Consider the following 14,835-nt stretch of genomic DNA (forward strand, 5'->3'; position numbering starts at 1 on the left):
CTACCTCCTCTGGCCTTCTACAACTCACTCTACTCCTCAGTTCCTAGCTCTGCTCCTCTGCTTCAGCCAGACATTTTTACTCAGACAGCCTTCTCTTTTCTTTCTCTTCTCTTCATTATGTTAGTTCCTGCATTTTTTTTCAGACAACGTGAAAACTTTGATCAAAGTTCTTCCTGTGGTTTCCTTTAGTAGTTTCGAGTATTGTATGCCCCTAATACTTTAAACAAGAGCAGAAACACACAGATACCGTAACAGAAATAACTCCACATAAAAACCTGCAGCGACAAGAAGCACCTGAGACTAGCAGTTTTTTCTATTACCCTAACCAGTGATGATTTGTAACCAACCCCTCTAAATGATGGCAGATATTTATAATCCATTGGATATGAAGGAACAAAAACCACACTTTTTTGTGGGAACAAAAGCATAATTCTTCCTAGGCAGTGTCAGAACAGGAAAAGAGGGTGAACTGGCAGCAAGGACCTTGGTCTACAGTGAAGAATTGGGCTCAGGAAGGAAGGGACGGGGTGTGCAGCAGCTATGTGGATGGGCAGTTTGCAGGCAGAGTGCCTGCCTGGTAGTCAGTATCCTGCACATGCACACACACACACACACACACACACACACGATTCAGCTTCCCCATACGGGCCACCACAATAATCAGCTGCAGGTTTTCTGCCAGGTACCCAAAGTCCCACCATGTCATTATCAAGTGTGTCCCCACCCCTCCAGACAGTAAGCTGCAAGTCAATAGCTTGAGTTTAAAAGTCCTTGGAATGGTCCAAAATAAGACTCAAGAGAGGAAGTTGAGTTTGACGGACCCATTCTGAAGAGAAGTAATGAGGTAGCATTACCAACAGACAGGAAGACACGAAAAGAACACTGACAGAAATATACCAGTAGGGCACACAAAAAAGAAACCAGGAACCAGAACAGGCTAATGGTATGTCTCCCTGGGGAGTTCCCATTTTGCAATAGACGCAACCTGTGTTCCCACTTCAACCAAAAGGGATTCTCTGTCTCAGTTCGGCCAGTGGGACCCAGTTGTCCCTACCAAGTGAGTCAGAGATGTCTCCTGGCCCATGTGGTGGAGGTGCCTCTAGTGTGTCTGCCAGGCAAACCTTGGCCTCCAGATTCAGTTAGCTCGAGCCTCCAAGTGGGGAAAAAAAAACACAAAACAAGGAACAGAACAGACCAAGACAAAGAGCGCTCACTTCACTTACTGGCTGGGTTATCAGGCACTCAACGTGGGGGGCTCTCAGGACAGCACACCAATTGTTATGGACTGAGAAAGGTCCCCAAAGAAGACCAACAGCCACATATGCGATAAAGAGTACTTTATTAATTCCAACATTGGGGTGGCACTTGGTGACCCCAAAGAAGGTCACAAGCTCCTTTAAAGCAGAGTTGGGGAATTCCAGAGAAGAGGGATTAATCTGGGGCTGATTGGTGGGAGGTCCTAGTGGTTAGGGACTTTTTTTCCAGAAGCAGGGTAGGGAAAGATATCCTTAGTTATCAGGAGACTGGGGCAGGGGGACACCTGCTGAGCCAGCAAAGGGGTTTTGGTGGCTTGCTAAGCGAGCAGAAGGCTGGTTTATGTCTGTTTAGCCCTGACTCATAGTGAACTGAAACGAGGCTTAGCTTTCTGTCAGGCTTCTAGGAGAGCCTGGTCTGCCCCCTCAGCTCTCACCATCCACTCCTCAGCGGGGGTAGAGCCTTCCTTGGGAAGTCAACAAAGTCTGGCATTCCAACTTAAGGCAGGACCAAGCCCTTCCCACTGTATCAAGGCTGAGCAAGGTATCCCACCATAGGGAATGGGCTCCAGAAAGCCAGTTCATACACCTGGGATAGGCCCTGGTGCCACTTCCAGGCCCCCCCCCCAAAAAACAGATCAAACCACATAACTGTCACCCACATTCAGAGGGTCTAGTTCACTGATCCCATTTTTTAATAACTCGCTGCTTGCCTGGTTTTCCCACAGATTCCCATCTGTTCTTAAGACAGAATGGCATCTTTCTTTTCTGACTATGGCCTTATGTGGTACCTGGAAGAACTGAACAAGAAGGAATTCATGAAGTTCAAAGAGTTCCTCAAGGAGGACATTGTGCAGTATGGGCTGAAACAGATTCCTTGGACTGAAGTGAAGAAGGCGTCTCGGGAAGGCCTTGCCAACTTACTGGTCAAATATTACGAGGAGAAGAAAGCCTGGGATGTGACCTTCAGAATCTTCCAGAAGATCAATAGGAAGGATCTCAGTGAGCGGGCAGCGAGAGAGCTTGCTGGTGAGTTGGTTTAGAGGATGGTGACATGGTTTTGGTGACTTGACTCTTCCTCATACCCATCTACCGTGGACCAGCAGATGTTGGACGTTTTTCTTCTTGAGGAAGGAGACAGATTCATGTAGACATGTTAGCTCTGATCTGTGTAGTCAAATGTGTAGGGTTTTGTGCCCTAACCTGCCTAAATTGTTAAACTTCTACCTAGGACATCAGTAATTTACCCTCGCATCGAAACTGGGAACTTAACTCTAGAGAGAAGTGGTAGTTCTGTGGATTTGGGCCAGCAGCTGTATAGATCACATCATGGTTGGCAGGGGGATGGCTCCCTCTGTGTAAACATGAGAATCTGACTGCAGCAACCACATGAAAGCCAGGCACTGTAGCAAGCCAGCCCTTCAGTGTGCCAAGTTCTAGACAGCTGGAAAGAAACTTGGCTCAAAAAATGAGACAATACTCAAGAAGCAGAGGCCAGAAGAAGGCATCTAGATTTTCTGGTACTGGACAGCCATGTGGATGCTTGGAACTGAACCTAAGTCTTAACCACTGAGCCGTGTCTTGAGACTCATTTTAGATCTTCATGTGATGTCTTGTGTATATCTCTCTTTTTGTTTGTACTTTCAGTTAACTTTTGTTTTTTTAACTGTCCTTAATTCCTTCATTCCCTCTTTAGCTCCTTCTTATTAACTACACATTCACCTATTAGCTTTCCTTTTGACATAATTATTTCTGTATATGCACACATACACTTGCACACCATGGTACACAAGTGGAGATCCGAGGACAACTTTTGATAGTTAATTCTGCTTCTATCATCTGGGTCTCAGGGACCAAACTCGGGTCATCAGGCTTAGTGGCAAGTGCCTTTACCTCCTAGGGTCCCTCTCTGGCCCTCATCCTTTGAGTTTTAAATTTAAGACATTTTACAAAATGCAGTTTGCCTGGGTTTTCCTCAGTCCCCCCTTGATTGCCCAGCCTGCCTTTTACTTTTATTGAACACCATCTAAAAATTATTATACTTGGCATACAAAATGAGTTTCAGTGTAAAGTTTTCACACACGCCTGTGTATATGTGTGTCATGGTGCTTTGCTCGCAGTATTCCCCCACTGTGACCCCCCCACTAATTCCCTCTGATCCCCTAAATAGACTCCTTTATGCGTTCATGCCATATATGTGGGAAGTTGTACTTGTTGAACATTTTAAAGAATCTTTTTAAAACCCAGTTTGGGTTGAAATGGGGGAGAGGGAGCCCCGAACTTCTGGTGCCAGCTTCTGAAATAGCATGTGACAGTTTAACACTATAACATTCACACAGCACACACGCACACACGCAAGCTGTGCTCAAGGACCAGTGAAAATCTCCCATTAACCAGCATATTGTTCTGGGTGTTAGGTTACAGCATGAGGTGGGACCTTAAGTGCACCCCAGTGTGTCCCATCCCATGGTGGAATTACCGAGAAAAGGGTAAAGGAGGGCAGAGAGGGAGAGAGAGACAGGAGGGGGGAAAGAGAGGGAAAGACCCGCTTGCCTCTTCAGAACAGCGGGAAGAGGGAGTAGGCAGACGTGTCTCCTAAAGAGAACTTTGTGCCTGTGTACAGCCAAGGAACTGCTTGCCATGCACATAGGGGTGACACACTGTGCCAGGTTCCCAAGGGCAGGGCCAAGTTGTGCCTGGATGCTAACACTGGGCCCACAGCTTACCGATTTCCTAAAGACATCCATCATAAACAGGCTGAAGAAATGGCTCCGTGGTTACGGGCATGCCATGCTCTTGGAGAGGACCTGAGTTCAGCTGCCAGCACTCTCTCCACTCCCAGCACCCATGCGGGCTGGCTCATGGCTAACTGTAACTCCAGCTCCAGGAGGTGGCAGTTCAACTCCTCTGACCTCCCTGAGAGTGCACTAACACACACATAATATTTAAAATAATGTTTTTTGAAGGGTACCTCCTGAGAATTAAAATATCAAGGTCAGGTCATATATGAGTGAATGCTTAACTTTGATGCATTGTGGATTTTTTTTTTTCTCCTGTGCTCACTGACCTCAGGATACACAAAACTGTATCAAGCTCATTTGAAGAAGAAGCTGACCCGGGACTGGTCCAGAAAATTCGACTTCCCAATGCAGGATTTCGTGGATCAGAAAGTCAGCCAGGATGAATACAGTCATTTCGAGCATCTTTTCATATCAAAGGCAACCGAGAAGAATCCACACACGGTGCTCCTGAAAGGAATGGCGGGAGTCGGCAAGACACTGACTTTGGCAAGGTTAATGCTGGCCTGGTCAGAAGGCCTGGTATTTCAGAACAAATTCTCCTACATCTTCTACTTCTGCTGTCAGGAAGTGACGCAGCTGAAGACGGCGAGCCTGGCTGAACTGATATCCAGAGAGTGGCCCAGCCCCTCGGCTCCCATCATGGAGATAATATCCCAACCTGAGAAACTCCTGTTCATCATTGACAGCCTGGAGAGGCTGGATTGTGATTTGACTGAGCCAGAACTGGAGCTGTGTGGTGACTGGCTCGAGAAACGGCCGGTGCATATACTGCTGAGCAGTTTGCTCAGGAGGAAGCTACTCCCAGAGTCCTCTCTCCTCATCATAGCTACCCCAGAGACTTTTGATAAACTGGAGGACAGGATCAACTACACAGAAATGAAAGCCATGCTGGGATTCGACGAGAACAGCAGGAGAATGTGTTTCCGGGACTTGTTCCCGGATAGGAACACAGCCCAGGAAGCCTTCAGGCTGGTGAGAGAAAATGAACAGGTGTTCACTCTGTGTCAGGTCCCTCTGCTCTGCTGGGCGGTGGCTTCTTGCCTGAAAGACGAGCTAGACAAGGGAAGAGACCTGGCTCCCGTCTGCCGACGCACCACCTCCTTGTATACCACGTACATTTTAAACCTGCTCACTCCCAAGAGCGTCCATGGTCGAAGGAAGAAAAACCAAGACCTGCTGCAGGGCCTGTGTTCCCTGGCCGCAGAGGGCATGTGGACGGACAAGTTTTCATTTAGTGAGGAGGATCTCAGGAACAACGGCATCATCAGTACGGACATCCCCACGCTGCTGAACATCAAGATATTTCTGAAGAGCAGGGACTTCAAGAATTCTTACACGTTCTTCCACCCATCCGTCCAGGAGTTCTGCGCTGCTGTCTTTTATCTGGTGAAGAACCACACAGACCACCCTAGTAAAGACGTCCTGTGTATAGAGACACTCCTGTTTACGTTTCTAAAGAAAGTCAACATACAGTGGATTTTTTGGGGCTATTTTATCTTTGGCCTTTTACACCAATCCGAACTAGAAAAGCTGGAGGCGTTTTTTGGCTACCAGTTGTCCCAGGAGGTGAAGCAGAAGTTGTATCGGTGCCTGGAAACAATAGGCGTCAATGAGGACCTGCAGGAACAAGTAGATGGTATGAAGCTGTTTTACTGTCTGTTTGAGATGGACGACGAGGCCTTTGTGGTCCAGGTGATGAACTTCCTGCAGCAAGTGAAGTTCGTGGCTAAGGATTATTCTGATCTGATGGTTGCCGCCTACTGTTTAAAGTACTGTACTACGCTAAAGAAATTCTCCTTTTCAGTGCAAGCTGTCCTGCAGTTTGAACAAGAACACAGCTATATGTGAGTCCACCCATTGTCTCTCTTCTGTCTCCTCAGACTCTGCCCTGTGTATTGCCGATTTACATAGAATCCTGGTTCAAAACTCAATCCTGTTGTCCAGTGCTGAGTGTCCAGCCCAGAAATCACATGCACACAAATAATCAAAACCAGACTCTGCAGGTTGTATGTGTACATATATATACACATGTGTGTGTATATATATGTTCATGCATATATATATATATATAATATATATATATTAAAGAAAAAGCTATCAGTTTGAGGGTTGGGGCATGGCAAGTGGGAAAGAGAAAGTGAGAATTCTATTTTAATTAAATGTATCTTTAAATTTTAAAACAAAATCAAAATTTTAAAAAGGGGGAAAATGCAGAAATTCACTTTCTGTCAATGGCTTACACTTTTTAAGATTTATTTTAATTTTATGTGTATGTGACTGTATTGGTATGCACGGATGTGGAGATTCTCTCCGTGGCCAGAAGGGGGCATCTGATCTCCCGAAGCTGTAATTACAGGTGGTTTGTAAACTGCCCTGATGTGGGTTCTGGGATTCAAATTCTTATTCTCTGAAGAAATAGAAGCTTTCTTAAATAATCACTGAACTGTATCCAGTCCAACAGGCTCCATTTTGAGTCCTGGATTGACTCACTTAAAGATATGCCAGTTTGGGGGGCTGAAGAGATGGCTCAGAGGTTAAGAGCACTGACTGCTCTTCTAGAGGTCCCAAGTTCAATTCCCAGCAACCACATACATAATAAATCTTCTTTAAAAAGATATGCTATTTGATCTTATTACTATTCAATTTTTGTTAATATTTTTGGACAAATAGCTGTGGCAAGCCTGGAACTCAGATCTCGATCTGCCTGTCTCCAGAGCACTTGGCTGAAGGCATGTGCCAGCGTGCCTTTTTGTTAACTAGTTGTGCATAGTTATAGAGTAACAATAGTGTGTTAGTTCTGATACAAGGGGCCTATAGCACCTATAATAATGTGCAGGCCCTGGATTTGCTCCCCGGCATCATATAAAACCTGAGAATCGTGGTGCATGCCTGGAACCCAAGCCACTCAGGTAGTGGACTCAATCAGAAACTCGGGCTCATCCTTGGTTCTAGGCAAGCCTAGAATACACAAGATAGTATATCTAAAGAATAAAAAAAAAAATTAGCCAGGCTGAGCCACGCCTCATATTTGTAGCCCCAGCACTCGGGAAACTTAGGTAAGAGAACCTCCGAGCATTTTAGACTCGCCTTGGCTACATACATAGTGGCTTCCAGGTCAGTCTGATCTAAAGAGTGAAATCCTGTCTTCCCCTCCCCCAAACACACACACACACAAAAAAAATCAGTAGAAATACATGTGTATAATTTGGGATCTCTTGACTCTTTTTTTTTTTCTATCCTGAGGTTAGAATCCAGGGCCTTGTGTATACTGGGCTGGCACTTTGCCAGGAACTGTGCCCCCCCCACCCCCGCTCTGTTTTTTTGAGACATGGCCCAGCCTTGCATCCATTGTGTTCTCCAGGCTGCCCTCGAACTGCTCCTTCTGCAGCGGTACGCAGTCTGGGTTGACTGTTTAGGAGCTCAGGGATTTGTCCTCGGGGACAGTGACCTCATTATCAAAGCAGCAGTCGCATAAACCCACTGCTCTGTGAAGATGGGGTGTGATGGCCCCTGCCCTGTGTTCTCTGCCCCTCTTAAGATCTGAGCATCACACTCAGGTTCTTCTCTCCCCTCCTCCTCAGACTTTCTTGATCTCCACAAACTGCCTTTTAAACGTTAAATGTTGCCAGGTGGTGGTGGCGCATGCCTTTAGTCCGAGCACTCGGGAGGCAGAGACAGGTGGATCTCTAAGTTTGAGGCCAGCCTGTTCTACAGAGTGAGTTCCTGAACATCTAGGACTGTTACGTAGAGAAACCCTGTCTTGAAAAACCATCAAAGAGCAATGTTATAGGGAGCATGGGGTTAACTCAGTTGCTGCACAAATATGAGGACTCTAGTTTTATCCCCAGGATCCACATTAAAAAAAACAAAAAAGGTTGTATGAAGTGTATGTAGCAGCAGCACTAGGGAGACAGACACGCAAGCACACACATGCACACACATACATGTGTGCATGCACTCACAAACATTTATACACAAAAACGTGTTAAAAATGGACTCATACTCAGAAATCATGTAAGGTGAGTTGGCAAGATGGCTCAGCGGTTAAAGGTGGCCACACTCAAGTCAGATGACCTACGTTCCATTCCTTAGTCCGTATGATTTCTGCAAGTTGTCATTTGACACGGGGGGGGGGGAAGGGAGGGAGAGAGAAGGGGGGAGGGGGAGGGGAGGGGGGGGGAAGGTTAATTGATTTGATTGTCCTGTTAGAGATGAGGACAGTGAGCAGAAGTCAAGTATGTTATCCTAGGTCATATACTACACAAGTAGCCATAGCTAAGTCTGAGCCCAGGCGATGCTTGCTCTAACTTTTGACTCGGTGACTCTGGCATCCTGTCCCATTCTCATTCTGAAACCAGCAAGGTTGTCTCCAAGGCAGGTTTTCTCAACCATCCGGGTTGCTTGTCCTGCTGTGGGAGCAGGGAGTATAGGACAAAGTCCCAGACAAACCTGGTTCCAAATTTTAAGATTCTCAAACACCTCTGGTCCTTACCCAATAGATACAAGCTGTATCTCTACCCCCACAAACCTTGCCCTGTGTCTGGCTAAGAACTGCAGGCATGAACTTAGCTGGCCACTCTCACACTGTTCGGGGAGTTGCTTTGCTGTGTTTGTGTGCTGTGGATGTCTTGCCTTAACTATTTTGTAAGTAAGTAGAATCTGAAAGCCCTGGCATTTTTTATCATTTATTTATTTTTATTTTGTGTGTATAAATGTTTTGCCTACGTGTGTTCACATCCATCGTGTGCATACAGTACCCATGGTGGCCAGAAGAGGAAGTCGTTACCCTGGAAAGGGATGTTTAGGGATGGTTGTGAGTCACCACGTCAGGTCTGGGAAGTGAGCTCAGGTTCTCTGTGAGAACAACAAAGGCTCTGAACTGCCAAGCCGTCTCTCCAGCCCCTTGAGTTAACTTTTCGACAACGGAATGTATTCCTTTCCCCTCTGCTACAGGGAAAAACTACTCATCTGTTGGCAACATGTATGTTCCGCGCTAGTTAGCAGTGAGCAAGTCCAGGAACTCCAGATGAAAGACACGAATCTGGGCAAGTCGGCCTTTTCGGTTTTGTATAATCATCTCAAGCATCCCAGCTGTACCCCTCAAATACTCGAGTAAGTTAAAGGGCAACTTTGATAGGGTCCTATCACGGAAGTAAGGGGCTCAGCTCACCACCATCTTCCCACTAACTGCACAGATGGAGGCTTACAGTCTAAGGTCAGGTCTAGCCATCGTGGTACCACAAATGTCTCTTGCTGACCATTCTTCACTGGGGGTGTCCTGTGAATTGTAGGATGACGAGAGTGTGTGTGGGCTCCTCTTTCTAGATGCTTCCTCTTCTGACAGCCAGCCTCGCTTGCAGACATTTCTCAGAGTTCCACGTAGAGGAAGACAATCACCCAGTTTGAGAGCCAATGAGCTATATCACCGGGTCACAAAATTAGAATACCCAGTCATTGCGGGACGTAGGAGGAGATGGTTGGACTGGATGGGAACTGATGGGTCTCTTTGTTCTGCAGGGTAAACAACGTGACCTTCCTGTGCAGTAACTACATGTTCTTTGAGCTATTGGCGCAGAACCATAACCTGCGCTACTTGAATCTCAGCCTCACGACCCTCTCCCACGACGATGTGAAACTGTTGTGTGAGGTGCTAAACCGGGAAGAGTGCAACATAGTGAAGCTGCTGTGAGTCCCTGTGTGTGTCCACCAGCTCGCACGCCCTGCAGAGGAGGCATTGGAGTTCGGTCCATCTGGCTGTGATTTAAAAAAAAAAAAAATGTCTTGGCATAAGCAGCGTCAGAGTAAAAGGATATTGCATTCAAAATTCCAGGTCACAGGGCTCTGCTGTGGGAGGTCGGGGCAGCAGAGAGTCTCATCAGTCCACAGTCGAGAGCAGAGAGAGTAGATGAATGGATGTTTGCTAGTGCTCAGCTCACTCTCCCTGCCAGTACAGAGCTCAGGACTGTCCTTCCTGAGGACTGGTGCCCCCCACAGGGGGCAGGTTTTACCACCGCCCATAGCCATGCCCACAGGTTGTCCCTATCTAGAGAACCCCTCCTTGAGACACCTTTCTGTGTGATTGTAGATTGTGACATGTTGACGATTAAAACTGTCACAGGAGGGCGGGGCGGTGCTGGCGCATGCCTTAATCCCAGCACGTGGGAGGGCAGAGACAGGTGGATCTCAGTGAGTTTGAGGTCAGCCTGGTCTGCAAAAGTAAATCCCAGCCGGGCGGTGGTGGTGCACGCCTTTAATCCCAGCACTCGGGAGGCAGAGGCAGGCGGATCTCTCTGAGTTCGAGGCCAGCCTGGTCTACAAGAGCTAGTTCCAGGACAGACTCTAGAAACTACAGGGAAACCCTGTCTCGAAAAACAAAACAAACAAACAAACAAAAAAAAAAGTAAATCCCAGGCCAGCCAGGACTGTTACGCAGAAAAACCCTGTCTTAAAAAGCCACCTTGTCACAGGAAGACTACAGTTTTTAATTTGCACTTACATCCGTGTCCTTCCACCGTTCCTGCGCAAACTCAGTCGCCTTATTCACTGACGGCTAACCAGCAGGATGGGCCAGCTGGTCCAGCTGTTCCAGAACACAGTGTTTCTACACTGAGTCCTCTACCCTCTTCCTACAGACCCGCAGGGGCCAGTCCATCCCTGGATAAGGAGGCGTCTTAGAGGATATTTGCAATAAGCGAGCTAGACTCTGGGGCAGGAAAGCCCTCCTCGCTCCCACATCCAGCTTCAACAGATGGCACAACACAGTTTACCAATATAGCGTATGCCACAGCTGGTAGCTCAAGGGCATTAAACGTGTATATACACGTGCACACACATGCATCCAATAATAAATGTAGTTTAAAAACTGGGCTGGAAAGATGACTCAGCAGCTAAGAGTACTTTCTGCTCATACGCAGAGAACCCATACTTAAGTCCCAACACCCACAATGATGCCACCACCTGCAGTTCTAGTTCTAGGGGATATAATGCCCTCTTCTGGTCTCTGTCGGTACCAGGCACACATGTGGCATGCATACACACATGCAGGCAAACACTCATACACATTCCAAATCATCGTTTGTTTGTTTGTTTTAAGAACAGTGTCAAAGCCTGAGAAGTCCCAAACCTTCATGGGACTAGCAAGGGGACATGTTGTGAAGACAGAGAAAAATATGACCTCCTTCTTCTGCAGGGTGGCAGGCTGCCAGCTTTCCTCTGAGGACTGCAAGATCTTTGCCTCTGTCCTGACCAACAGCAAGACATTGGATCATTTTGATATCGCATCCAACAGCTTGGACAAAGGGGTGTCCTCACTGTGCAAGGCTCTGTGCCAGCCAGACTGTGTTCTCAAGTACTTAGTGTAAGTGACCAAGCTGGCATGGTGTGGGGGGAGGGTGTGCTGTGGAAAAACCATGACTGGGAATGGCTCACTGGGAAGAGTACTTGCCATTCTGACAATGGTGTGCACTGTCTGAAACCCTAGAGCTGAAGGGCGAAGATAGGTGGGTCCTAAAGCTGAAGGACCGGCCATATTGGTGACAGATGAGACAGCAACTGAGGAAGTCACGCAGGGCCACCATATAGCATACACGCTGTTAGATTCCTGAGTCAGCATAGAGAGGCAGGCGAAAGAGAAAGAAACTGGAGCCTAATCTTGACAGACAGCAAAGGATAGACAGTCTCCTGTGGGAAAGTGGGCACCTGTGTGGGTAGCTGTGACTCTTCACAGGAATGGCGCGTGAGTGGTGCTTGCACCCATAAGGAGCCAGGGCAGCTCCGCTTGGGTTTAGGGTGCAGCCATAGGGTGATTTGACGGGCCCACCTCCTTTCTTTCCCTGAATTGCCGTACCTTCCTGTGCTTACCCACTCTCACCAGAGTGAGGTGTTTGTAGGAATCCTGCCTGGTGACTAAGGCATGCCCTCACACACCAGATGGAGAAATTAATGAGTTCTAGTATCTGCCCATTGAAAGAGCCCCATAGCAGAAATTTCAAAGCCTAAACCTAAGATTTGCAGACAAGCCGAGAGGAAAGGCCTTGGAGAGGCGGCATAAGAACACGCATCCTGCTCGTGCAGGGAATCGTTTTGTTTCCAGCACCCAGGTCAGGCCACTTGTCCCCAGCCCGAGGAATCACACAGCCTCTGCTGCCCTTCACAGGCACCCTCGGTCATACAGACAAACCCACTCATTGCACACACATGATTTAAAACATAGACACACACACACACACAGCACACACACCAGGCTTGGTTGCTGCACATCCCTGTAGTTCCAACTGCTCAGGAGGATGAGACAGGAGGATTGCAAGGTCAACCTTTGAAAAAGCCCACGCAAAGGCGGGAGAAGACAACTCCATAAAGTTGCTCTGTGACCTCACACATACTGTGGTGTGTGCCCGCACACATCGTAGATGGCACATACACACAGAATGTTTAAATTTTTCATTGGGTTTGACCTGTATATCTGCAGATTATTTTTCTAGTTATTCCCTTGTCAACATTGCATAGCAGTTGGTGTTTAAATTGTATTGCGTATTATAAGGAGTCTGGAGGCAGTTGGAGCTGGTGCATGGGAGAGTGGACAGCATCTGGACACATCCTGAACCATTGTACATACAGCTCTTGAGCACCTGTGTGATTCTGCATCCGCAGTGAATCTGCCCTCTTGCCTTCCCATACACACCCCTGCTACCCATAAATACCAAAGGATTAATGTACTAAACTTCAAAAGCTGTTAGGTTTGATTATAGTGCCTGAAACAGACACAGAGACCTGTGTCAGTAACTTGCTTCTGGCGTGCAGCATGGGCTCTAAGCTGGGACGGTCTGAGCAGAATGCCTGTGAGCCCCTGCGCCTCATTCCACACGGAATGATCCTCTCGTGATTGTGGGTAGAGTAAGTGGGTAGGCTAACACAGAAGGAAATTGGGGTCTTTAGACGCAGAGGAGAAAACAGATGGATTGGTGCTTTGGAGGGTGTAAGACAATCCTACTTAGTCTTATTAAATAAAAACCTGAAGTCAGATATTAGGGGGTGAAAGCTGAAAAAAATCAGAGAAGCAGAGCAGCCAGCCACTAGTGTTACACCTCTCGGAAAGCTCAGCCTAAAGTGGCGAGATCCCGTCTCTACGAATCCTCAGACAGAAGGCTCTAAGCTCCTGTCTCCTCCTGCCTTATATTCATGTCTCTGCCCAGTCCTATCCCTTACTGTCTCTACCTCCTCAGTGGTGGGATTAAAGGCATGTGATTCCCAAATACTGGAATAGAGGTGTGAGCCATCACCGCCTGGCTCTGTTTCTCTTTTAAACTGGATCAGTCTCATGTAGCCCAGGGTGGCCTTGAACTCACAGGTCTGTTTGCCTCTGCCTCTCAAGTGCTGGTATTAAGTGTGTGCCACCACTGCCCGGCTTCCAGAGTTGCTTTCTATAAGGATATGTTTGTCACAGAAACAGAAACGAAACTGAAGCACCTTTTTCATATCCTTCATTATATAAGACACCATGGATGTGGTTGTCTCCATGACGGTAACCATGTAGCTATAAAAAGTATCATAAAGCCAGGTGATGGAGGCATTGTTAATATAAATGATTTGGGTTAACATTGGGGAAGGTCTTCAAAACGTAAGCATTTTCAGTGAATTTTATTCGGTTTGGATACTAGAACTGACGTGAGTCTGAAGAAACAATAAGCTAGCAGTTCCTTGTCTTGCTTGAGTCTTTTGTAACTGTGTGTGGCATTGCTACACTCCCATTCACATGATTCTTTCCTGTCCACAGGTTGGCTAACTGCTCCCTCAGTGAGCAGTGTTGGGACTACCTTTCTGATGTTCTTAAGCAGAACAGAACCCTGGAACACCTAGACATCAGCTCCAATGACCTGAAGGATGAAGGACTGAAGGTTCTCTGCAAGCCTCTGAGCCTTCCGGACAGTGTCCTACAGACACTACAGTAGGTTTCTGTCAACTTGGCTTTGCAGGCCCCTACCTAGGAATCCTTAATATCTATACCCGAGAATATGGAGGTTAGGATCACTCACGTCAGGTTCCAGATGAGCTGTTCCCAAGGACAAACCTGCACTTGACCTCTGAGTCACAGAGTTGGTATGTGGCAGGGCAGCCTCTCAGAATATAGACACAAGGGACTGAAGAAAAGGAATTATGGCTCGGGTCCAATAGATGGTTAAGACGTTTGGAGTAGATACTGGACAGTGAGTAGATATCAAGAGGTGGAGAACTAGACCCCGAATTCGGGATCGAAGGATATTGTTGTAATTTTTCTTATTGCTGTGACTGTGTTGAAACACCTGACAGAAGGGACTTAAGAGAGTCAGGGTTCATTGTAGGTTATGGTATGGGATACTCTAATCTCTCCTGGTGGAGGAAGAAATGGTAGAGTGGCCTCATGGCGCATGCGTGCGTGTGAAATTTTTCACACTTCATGGTGGCAGTGTGTGTGTGTGTGTGTGTGTGTGTGTGTGTGTGAAATTCTTTGCATCTTTGTGGGTTAGGAAGCAGAGAGTGGAACCGAAAGTGCAGAGATAAGGATATAACCCTTAAGCCGACACCCAGTGACCCACATCTGCCTGTCAGACCCAATATTCCAGAGGTCCCACAACCTCCCCAAACAGTGCTCCTGTCTGGGGACTAAGTGTTTGAATGCATGAGCCTACAGGGAGACATTCAACCCAAAGGAAGAGTTAATACATGGACGAGAGGATTTAAAAACGCGTGTGTGGATTAGTTTATGTTCGTGAAAATTCTGCTTTGGGAAGAAGAAACAGTTATGG

The 14,835-nt window shown here is 47.1% G+C and overlaps 1 protein-coding gene across 1 annotated transcript; it reads left to right on the plus strand.

Moving 5' to 3' along the window:
- The first annotated feature begins 2,005 nt into the window (after positions 1-2,005).
- Positions 2,006-9,743, plus strand: Nlrp4 (NLR family pyrin domain containing 4). Its single transcript, XM_038340107.1, has 4 exons — positions 2,006-2,282; positions 4,326-5,898; positions 9,008-9,166; positions 9,572-9,743. Exons 1-4 carry the CDS (start codon positions 2,006-2,008, stop codon positions 9,741-9,743), a joined length of 2,181 nt encoding a protein of 726 aa, XP_038196035.1.
- The last annotated feature ends 5,092 nt before the right edge of the window (positions 9,744-14,835 follow it).

This window comes from Arvicola amphibius, chromosome 8, assembly GCF_903992535.2.
Source record: "Arvicola amphibius chromosome 8, mArvAmp1.2, whole genome shotgun sequence".
NCBI lineage: Eukaryota > Metazoa > Chordata > Mammalia > Rodentia > Cricetidae > Arvicola > Arvicola amphibius.

Excerpts from the sequence above, each read along its gene's own strand:
- Nlrp4 (XM_038340107.1), top strand. The coding sequence starts at position 2,006 with ATGGCATCTTTCTTTTCTGACTATGGCCTTATGTGGTACCTGGAAGAA. Across the intron at positions 2,283-4,325 it reads GGCAGCGAGAGAGCTTGCTG|GATACACAAAACTGTATCAA; the intron begins GTGAGTTGGTTT and ends CACTGACCTCAG. Across the intron at positions 5,899-9,007 it reads GAACAAGAACACAGCTATAT|GGAAAAACTACTCATCTGTT; the intron begins GTGAGTCCACCC and ends CCTCTGCTACAG.